Source organism: Ambystoma mexicanum, chromosome 1q (assembly GCF_040938575.1).
Source record: "Ambystoma mexicanum isolate Mex_15411 chromosome 1q, UKY_AmexF1_1, whole genome shotgun sequence".
NCBI lineage: Eukaryota > Metazoa > Chordata > Amphibia > Caudata > Ambystomatidae > Ambystoma > Ambystoma mexicanum.
The window spans coordinates 1293492002-1293502238 of record NC_090922.1 but is presented as its reverse complement, the minus strand read 5'-3'; the positions used below and the strand labels follow the sequence as shown (position 1 = coordinate 1293502238).

Here is a 10237-nt window from a genome sequence, read left to right as displayed (position 1 = left end):
ATATTTAGTTAGAGAAAGCTACAGATAGCGTGGTCCCCTGCCCCAGACAGCCTTGTGGATGATGCAGAGGGATTTAAATTTAATCTGTGCAGCGACCAGGATCTAATGAAGAGTTTTTTGGGCAGGAGAGATGCGGACCCTGGGCTTGAGGCCAAGATAAGTCTCACGCTTTCCCCATTTGGCTGTTGGAGGCTCCACACGGCTTTGTCTAGAAATTCCGTCATTGCTAAAAAAGGGAATTCACAATGTCTGGAGCACTCGATGTCCTGCAGATGAAGGAGGAGGATGTCCTCAAGTTCCTTGCTGCTGGGACCCATCTAGGAGGCACCAACCTTGACTTCCAGATGGATCAGTACATCTACAAGAGGAAAAGTGATGGAAGTGACATCATAAACCTGAAACGTACCCGGGAGAAGATGCTTCTGGCAGCCCGTGTCATTGAAAATCCATTAGATGCCTGTGTGATTTCATCCAGGAATACTGGGCAGCGTGCTGTGCTGAAATTTGCTTCATCATGTGGCGCAACTCCGGCTGTTTCACTCCTGGGACTTTCACCAATCAGATCCAGGGTGCCTTCCAGGAGCCCCGTCTGTTAGTAACTGACCCCCGTGCTGACCACCAACCGTTGACTGAGGTTTCATATGTCAATATCCCCACTATTGCCCTATGCAACACAGACTCTCCACTGCACTATGTTGACATTGCCATTCCCTGCAACAATAAGGGAGCCCACTTTGTGGTGGATGCTTGCCCGTGAGGTGCTGCTTATGCGGGGCACAATTTCCGGTGAGCATCCCTGGGAGGTTGTGCCGGATCTTTACTTCTACCGTGACCCAAGCAGATCGAAAAGGAGGAACAGGCCGCTGCTGAGAAAGCATTCACTAAGGAAGAATTTCAGGGCGAGTGGACTGCGCCAGTACCAGATTTCCCCCAGCCAGAGGTGGCTGATTCGTCAGAAGGTGTGCAGGTGCCCTCTGTGCCCATCCAGCAATTCTCTGCCAAGCATGCAGATATTGCAATCACTCCTAAAGCACCTCAAGAGGACTGGAGCGCACAACCTGCAAGCACAGAGGACTGGTCTGCAGCCCCCACTGCCCAAGCCACAGAGTGGGTTGGGGCTCCAACTGAATATTCCTAATAAACCACATCTCTTTGTCTGAAAGATTTGAAAATAAAATCTTGAGTTAAAAAATAAAATTAAAATAAAATAAAAAAGATATGTCTCGCTGCCCTATCTGCGATCAGCAATGATCGGATCGGCTGTCATAGTCCAAAACATTTGGAGGACCGCAAATCACAGACCCCTGGATTAGGCCATGGACATCTGTGAAATATTGGGAGAGAATGTATTCTTTCATTATTATTTATAATAATGTATTATTTATTTTTTTATAAAGCACTTGTGATATTTTCAGCAGAAGTTACGCAATTTGTGATCAAAGGTTGATGGACACATATACTATTTATGTAGCTTTGCAGTGCAAAAGCAACACAATTGAGGCAGTTTCGTAGAGCTGAAGCAACAGCCCTTTCTGGCAACATGTGTAAACAGCTTTTATATTTAAGAAATAGCATACCTGTGTTCTCAAAATATTTAGATGCTTATTTCTTGTGGTACACTCGACAAATCCCAAATCACTGCCTTTCAGGTTTGTACATGGTGGTAAACATTGACAAATGTAACTATTTGTGCGTATTAGTAAAAAAAAAGATTACAATTAACAAGTGGTAGCAAAAAGTGTTTATTCCAAAACCTGCCTTATAAAAAGGAGACATTTACAAAACTCAGAATAAATAGTATCAAGATTTTTAAAAAGATGATCGTGATAAGAGGCAATTTGAAAAGGCCACCTAACTGAGCATGTTTCCATACAGCCCAGTCTATTTCTGAATCTTCTTGACAAGTCTTTACACACATTTACAGATAATCACAAGACTATTTTTTTTAAAGTGGCATTATGCAGGCTAAAGTTCCTGGTAACTGGCTTTGGAAGAAGAGGGGAATATTTTTGATCCAGCATGTCACACACTTGCATTTTCTTAAGAGGACTATTGGCCTTGCACATTGGGCCATTGCAAGAAATATCCTTCTGGAACACCATGTCCTATGAAGGGTATTATAACCAAAGTGAGAAATGTCATGAGAAGATATAATAAAAAGTGGGCAGAATGGTAGAACAATTTGTGCAGATTAGCTGTGAGGCCATGTCCCTTGAGGACCGATCAGAGATTTTTTTGCACACGTTGAGTTCAGCTACATTAAGGTAATGCCAGTGGAGAAAAATATAAAGCTGCCTCAAAATATTATTCATCAATGGCAGGAATACATTCTGCCCAGTTTTAAGTCCTATTCATAGTGGAAGATGTAGGTGGCCAGTTACAAAGGGTTTCCACTGGTTGTGCTTGCAGAGCATGAGTTTCTTGCATATTCGACTAAACATATCTAGAAGCAAAACATACATAAAATATTACTGGTTAAATAAAAATAGCAACTCAAAGCAATAAACATCAGTAACCCACTTAGAGCTACAACTGGAATCAACTGGGATGTTACTACAGTAGTTCAACAGGTGTCCAGTAATCCATTTGTGAGACACCGGATATAGTAGGTACCATATATAATTAGTCAATTGGAATTTCCACCAGGGACTCCAGGTTCCATAATCTTTCCTCGATACAAATAAATGCTGTAATGAATCAAAACATTTATTTTACTTGGGGTGTAGCACCAGTGACTTTCCATACATGCTGGCCTACAACTCCCACTGGCCCTAGCCAATATAGACTAGGGAGAGGTACCACAGGAGTCGTATGCTAGATGTTTTAGCCTACAAATCCCATATGCCCTAGCCATAACAGTTACTTGTGAGAGATCATGGAAGTGGTAGGCTGAAACATCTGGTGACCCTAACCCCGACTGTAATATATTAAGTGAGCGCCATCTTCCTATTGTACGATCCCAAAGGCAGTAAATAGCTTTTATTCAGGCCTTCAAAAATGAAAGCATTTACACCATATACAAGGTAATATATCATCTATTCCATTGGATGTTACGATTAAGGACTAGCCAATCAACCAAGGTCTTGCAGATTTAATGGAATTTATGTCATGCTGTAGACCTTGTATTGACCGGATGTACTGACCGGACAGAGGAGAAATGCTTTTGATAAAAATAACAGCTACACAATGAATGATTATCCCCCCTCAACGATACATCTGAATTGTGCTAGTTTGTAGCCATACAAAGCCTAGACATGTGTGAGGCTGTGGTGCTGTGTTCATTACTTTCAGTACACCGTGTGCGGGAAGCCAACTATGATGGCACATGTAAGCCTATACAGATACTGACAACCGGGAACATACAAAGAGATCACTTGCAAAGAATACATTTCTACAGCAAGACATTCCCTAAAACCACACTTCGTGGCTGTGCTTAGATATTAAAAAATGACACTATTGGTATTTCATTGCTCACATGTGATGGTTCTAAGACCAGTAATATGCCATGTTCTACTCAAAAGACTATGCAAATATCTTTGGATCATAAAGTAGTTACATGTCTGCATATAAAATAGTGCAAGCGTATTTTACATTAGAATAACAAGAACATAATATTCAATATCTCAAGAGCTGGCTATTGATATTTGTTTCAAGTGGGTGGAATGCAGATTTAGTGAATGATCCTGATGAATCTGAAATTCATGCCATTATCGATGCGAAACTGGAGAGATCATGATTGCGTTGTTTCATTGGACCATAGAATTCCGCCTGCAATGTAATTTTTGTTCGACCGATGTGCACATCTTAACGTCCAACCGGCTGATCCATTGTCTCTATGAATTTCATCCATTTAAACCTGCGATTCTTTGTTCACTGAAGCCAGATCTTTGGCAAGATAGATTTCCCAGGTTTCATCCACCCAGAAACCTAACACGTTTCATCTGTAGCCATAGCAAGTTAGCCACATTTTGAATGATCTACTCAAATCTGAAAATATGGGTAACGTCTGACTTCATGAAACGCTGAAAGCTTAAACAATGTTGCTTTGGTGAAAAAATGTAGCAGTGATGTCACAATGCTGAACACTGGCTAAAGGAGGATGTTTGCGAGCAATAACAGCTAAAGAACCCAAAAGAACCAATACCCAGCAGAAAAAGGTGATCAATTATCTCAATGCACGAAGGACAGAAGCACAGGGATAGAAGTTTGTTCTATTGGGGCTCATGAAAGGCAGCTTTTTAGAAGGCCATTTGAGTCTCAGTGCAAGGGGTTACTTGTTCTGGCCGATTGACTATCATTTGTAGTTGGTGTTATGTTTGTCATTCCCCAGGTGCTTGCTTCTGCAGCAGATGGCTATCGCTGCCGCTCCTTTGCCTCCTTTAGCGTTTGTGACCAAGCAAGTGTTGTCAACTGCGTAAGCTCCGAGTGTTCCAGAGCCTCGCGAATATGCACTGCAGCCAGTCAGTATCCAACCACCATCACAAGAAACTGTCACCTAGGATAAAAAAAAGAAGAGGGATTTAGTGACAAAATAAACTCTTTTTTGGCTGTTAAACAAGAATGGATGACTTGCCGCTTTAAAAGATGACAGTTCGGCTAAAGTAAAAATTAATTTTGGAAATATTTAAGCTTGCTATGCCTGCTAAATGTTTCTGAAATGTTACTGTTGTGCAAAGTGGTGTTTCTGGTGGTGTCACAGAATATTGATGACGTACAACAGTGTGCTCCTAGTTTTACAGGGGTAAAAGGATTTAGAAAACCTAAGTCCTTACTTAGTGCTCCACACGCATTATGTTACTTCAGTTTTCAGGCAAGGTGAGAGTTTATCATTAGAGCAAAGACTTTGAAAATGTATCCTTTGTTCTAGCGGAAAAAGCAACTTTTGTTGAAAAATAGGTATACAAATCGGGATAATTCTGAACAAGTCACAATCAATAATTTGACTCAACTTGAATGCCTAGCTTTCACACGTTTAGAGAAAATGACCCAGGCACCTAGTGAATACAAAATTGAGCAAAGTTCACTTTTCTTTCCTGGCTCTTGAGCATGGAGGCATTGACAAGAATGATGTCTAACACAGATTTAGTCGCAATCACATTGCCTGGAATATACATTTTACTCCCCTAAATTGGCTACGCCTGTCAAAATGAGGATTGACGGAAAGCAGTATTGGGTTAGTGTGTAACAGATTGGTTGGGTTGTACAGTATTGCAATAGCTATATTGCTATCTACATTGTATAACAGAAAATGGCTAAACAAGTAAACATAAATAATGTGAATAAGCGTTATTGTTTGAGTGTTGCTGCATCTCAAGACAATAGTAGCGCCTAGGGGTTTTTGGAACCCAGGCGGTACATATAATTAATTCCATATCCCTGGCATAAAATGCAACCTACATTACAAACATCGCCCTGAAATAAAATATAGCCCGTCAAACACACCACATAATAAAATTCAAACACAGGAAACCCACAATAAATATGAATTTTAAAAAAAAGATATATATATATCTAACATACAACGATTCTATGTCAAGACGGGAGGCTCCCATTATGCTTCTCTTTCTTTTATTTAAATATTTAAAGAAAGGCTCAGCAGCAAGATATTTTTGTGCACCAAGTGTTATATGAGTAAACATAGAAAAGGGGGTGCACTAAATATATAATATAACAAGTAAAACATAACATAACAGTAGTATCTTCGGAGTTCTGAAGAAACAAACTCCATTTCCCAGAGTTCCCTAGTGTCACCAAAGAAACATCAACATGTGACTTAGTCCTCCAATGGGTGTCCTGATCCCTTCATAAACAGTCCTAAACATGATGCGACTTCCTCTTTCTTTGCTGCTCACAGCAAGAGATAAGTACCTTCATGTTTACCTCTGATTATAAACGTGATTTCATTTTTACATAATTGACATTGCTATATATGCTTAATTATTGTTTATGAGCGTACCTTGCCTTTAAATTGATTTCATTTTGCTCATTGCCTTCGTTGTTGACTCCGACGCCGGCTGCCTTCTGCTGGCGTCGGAGACCGCGTAATTCGAAGCCTCGCTTCGCGCTCGCTGACACAATCCGTCAGCTGTTTTCTTTCGGCGGGCTCGCGTCGGCTTCCCCGAACCATCGGTGCTCTCCTCGAGCACGGGGAAGCCGGCGCGGCTTCGCTACAGCTGTTTTTTCTTCCGCTTCAGGCGGACTTCTCTGCGGGCTCGCGTCGGCTTCCCCGACCCATCGGTACTCTCCAAATCGAGTACGGGGAGGCCGGCGCGGCATTACTACTGCCCGCAGTGCCGCTCACTAACCACCAGGGGAGCTCCTGCTCTTCCTGGTCCCTTCCTCTATCCGGCACTCGAGTGCGCATGACCCTCATTTATAACAGTCTCTGCGAACTCGAGCGCCGGAACTTCTCCTCAGGCGGCAGCTATTATACTTCTTTACATCGGACCGACAGGATTTCGCACGCGAGTGCGGGAAAAATATCGGCATACATAATTTCCATAAATTAAAAAAAAAAAAAAAAAAAGAAGAGAGAAAATCTCCCGTTCAGCATTCTATGAAAATTATAATAATAAGCTGAACTGATTTACTGGGCAGTGAGAGAAGGCGCTCAAGGGCCCAGAAGACAAGACAAAAAAAAAAAAAAAAAAAAAAAAAAAAAAGTGAGTAAGGTGCTTTAAAATTTATTATGGCAGCGCAGTACTCACCCCAATCAGATCAGGCCTGGTCTGAGACGGAGGAAGATCACTGCTATATAGATGAGGTGGCAATGGCTAACAGCTTACAAAAAGTACTGGGATCCTCTGTGGAAACCAGTATTAAGAAAGCAGTAACAGACATGCTCATTCCCATTCAACAACGCCTAGAAACTATGGAAGAGCATTTAAGAGGGACCTCCCCCCCTGGGAGAAAGAGAACGCAAAAGAGAAAGCACCTTACGGAAGGGGGATGTATACCGGCTCGCAAGAGCAGAAGCTCTATGACCCCCCCGAGCCAGCCAACAGATGCCACAGCTGCCGTTTCGGACGCCTTCTCCAGGCTGAAACAAGCCTTTATGAATAGGAAGATAACCTCTTCCCATGAACCCTCTTACCTAGAGGAAGAAATGAGGGAAAATGTACCCTCCAGCCCGGAGAGATACGGACAGGGCACTGAAGATGACCAAAACAAGAGCGTCTACGACGCTGATCCTTCTCAATCCTCATCTGAAGAGGAAATTCAAATAGAGGGTTCAAAGCCCTCTGGTTCTGGGACTGCGGCAGACCCCATCCCCAAGAACACTACCGTAAACAAGCCTCCTGCAGAGGGGATGTTTACTCCGGAAGACCTTATACATCCCAGATCCACAGACTGGGAACCATCTTCAAAGACATCAAGATACATTCATTTCAGGCTACGTAAGCCACTGGATAAAGAAGTTAGAGCTAGACTTCGAGCGGAATGTCCACGTCCGGATATTGCGGACAAAGTGGCTCTAACACCAGAACTAGATTCGAAAATGATTACCTTTCTAGGTAAAAACGTAAAAGACCCAAGGAAAGGCATAGACCGTGCCTGGAAGTCCTGCCAGGACAAAGTACTAGACGTAGCAGGGCCACTAGACAAGATTTCAGATCTAGCGGAAGAAGCAATAAACTCCTCTAACCCCATTGACCCGATAATACTTTCTGGTTGGGTTCAACGAGCAATTTGCCTTCTAGGCAACGCCAGTTGTGCTATTTCGACAGAACGCCGAAAAGGCATCCTATATAAAATAGACGCCAAACTGAGCGAGCTGGCAGACACAGAGTCCGGTCCAACAGCACAAGGTCTGCTTTTTGGAGATCCTTTTATGAAGGAAATGGCGAAATTCGTGGGAACATTTACAGCATTGGACAAAGCACAAGCCTCCATAAAAAGAGTCTTCGCGTCCAAGGTTTTTCACCAGGGCCGGACGAGGCAGAGGTCGCTCCTCCGGCCGTTATTTCTTCGACAAAAGATCTCAACACTCCAGAGGCCAGCATAACTCCTGGCAAGAGCGCTCCGACACTTTCTTTCCCTCAAGAGGTCGTGGAAGAGGGCGCCCCTGGAGAAGATCGGCCAGATACCCAGCCCAACAGCAATCTACAGGTCAGTGTACTTATAGCAGCGCCAGCGCCCATAACTCCTATAGGGGGGAGGTTAATGATGTTTATAAATGCTTGGGATACCTTATCAGGAGACGCCTGGGTCAGGGACACAGTTCGGGGCCTACGCCTAGAATTTTTCGAGCAGCCCATTCAGACATGTCGCCCTACTCCAATAGTAATGTCTCAGACAGATCAAATCGCTTTAGACAGCGAAATACACAATCTTTGTCTGAAGAGAGCAATTCGCCCCTGTCAAAGCCAGGGAGGGTTTTTCAGTCCCATATTCCTAGTCCGCAGGAAAGAAAAAGTACGACCAGTCATAAACCTCAAAGCTCTCAACGAATACATCATTTACCGCCATTTCAAAATGGAAGGTATACACATGCTCAGAGATCTTCTGAGACCGAACGATTGGCTCATGCGTCTAGACCTGAAAGACGCCTACTTGACGATACCAATTCATCAGGCACATACGAATTACCTGAGATTTTCCTGGAAGAATCGAGATTGGGAATTCACAAGCCTACCTTTCGGGCTCTCTTCAGCGCCTTGGGTTTTCACCAAGCTTCTAAGGTCTGTAGTAGCTCATCTAAGAGAGCAAGGTGTTCGTCTTATTATTTATCTAGACGACATCATTTTTATGGCACAATCGCAAGAGCTAGTTCAGAAAGACACCAAACTAGCTATAGACTTGCTACACAGTCTCGGCTTCCTTATAAATTGGGAAAAGTCAATTCTTCTTCCATCCAAGACCATGGAATTTCTGGGCTTCGTCGTGGACACCCAGAATTGTCAACTCCGACTCCCAGCAGCCAAGATCCATTCTACCAAAAGGGAGATTCGCAGGATTCTGCAGAAGGACCTGTTCTCTCTTCGAGAACTAGCAAGAGTGATAGGGCTGCTATCCTCCTCCATTCAAGCGATATTTCCCAGCCCTCTTCACTATCGCGAATTGCAAAGACTGAAAGGCCAACACTTAAGACACAGTCTTTCATACTCTCAACTCCTAACATTATCTCCCCAAGCGAGGACAGAACTCAATTGGTGGCTCACCCACATGGAGGCCTGGAACGGCAGAGCCATTTTCGGATCTGCTCCAGATATCATCATCGAGTCAGACGCCAGCCGCTCCGGATGGGGAGCGAGATGCGGCTCTATAGCCACAGGAGGGACCTGGTCCTATCAGGAGCTAGGCCTGCATATCAACTGCCTAGAACTTCTGGCAGGTTCCTTTGCAGTACGCTCCTTCCAGAGTGAGTTGCTGTATCTTGCTAAAAATGGACAACATTTCCGCGGTAAGGTACATCAACCATCTAGGTGGCACCAAATCAAGACCTCTAGCAGAATTAGCCAAGGACTTCTGGCACTTCTGTCTGGCGCATCGAATCTCAGTCACAGCAGAATATCTTCCCGGCCTATCAAATGTGGTAGCGGACTGGTACTCCCGCCACTCCACAGACTACAGCGACTGGAAGCTCGACAGAGGAGTCTTCCTCCGCCTCCAGGAGATTTGGGGCCCAATGTTCATAGATCTTTTCGCCTCCAGACTCAATACTCAGCTACCACGGTTTTACAGCTGGAGACCGGATCCAACAGCAACAGACGCTTTTCTCCAACAATGGTCCCAAGGGGTACTCTATGCTTTTCCCCCATTCACCATGATAGCGAGGACCCTGGCGAAGGCCCGTCTGGAACATTCAGACTTAGTCCTCATAGCACCGGTCTGGACATCTCAGACCTGGTATCCAGTCCTTCTGGAACTTTCCTCGGATTTTCCAATCCTACTACCCCAATTTCCAGATCTTCTTCTAGATCCTTCAGGGCAGAGACACCCCCTTCTTCTCAACGGTTCTCTGACCCTGGCAGCATGGAGGATTTCAGGGCAAGATGGAGAACTCCAGGCATGTCACACAGGGCGATCAGTCTCATTGAGGAAAGCTGGGCTCCTGCCACCCTTAAGAGATATTCCAACTCTTGGGGCGCCTGGAGCACCTGGTGCCAGGAAAAAGGCTTACATCCAATTTCAGCACCTGTAGAGGAAATCTTGAATTTCTTAGCATCTCTAGTAGAAAGAGGGCTCGCCTACAGGACAGTGAACGCATATCGTTCAGCGATTTCAGCTGGTCACG

The 10237-nt window shown here is 44.1% G+C and overlaps 1 protein-coding gene and 1 pseudogene across 1 annotated transcript in view; one reads left to right on the top strand and one right to left on the bottom strand.

The window, feature by feature from the left end:
* The first annotated feature begins 238 nt into the window (after window positions 1-238).
* On the top strand, window positions 239-1138 carry LOC138522235 (small ribosomal subunit protein uS2-like; annotated as a pseudogene).
* A 588-nt stretch (window positions 1139-1726) lies between these two features.
* The window catches only part of PCSK9 (proprotein convertase subtilisin/kexin type 9), a 269930-nt gene continuing 261419 nt past the window's right edge, over window positions 1727-10237 (bottom strand). Inside the window, exon 12 of the mRNA XM_069642116.1 lies at window positions 1727-4495. Coding sequence (XP_069498217.1) covers window positions 4295-4495 — 201 coding nt within the window. The 3' untranslated portion in view covers window positions 1727-4294. The remainder of the gene's footprint in view (window positions 4496-10237) is intronic.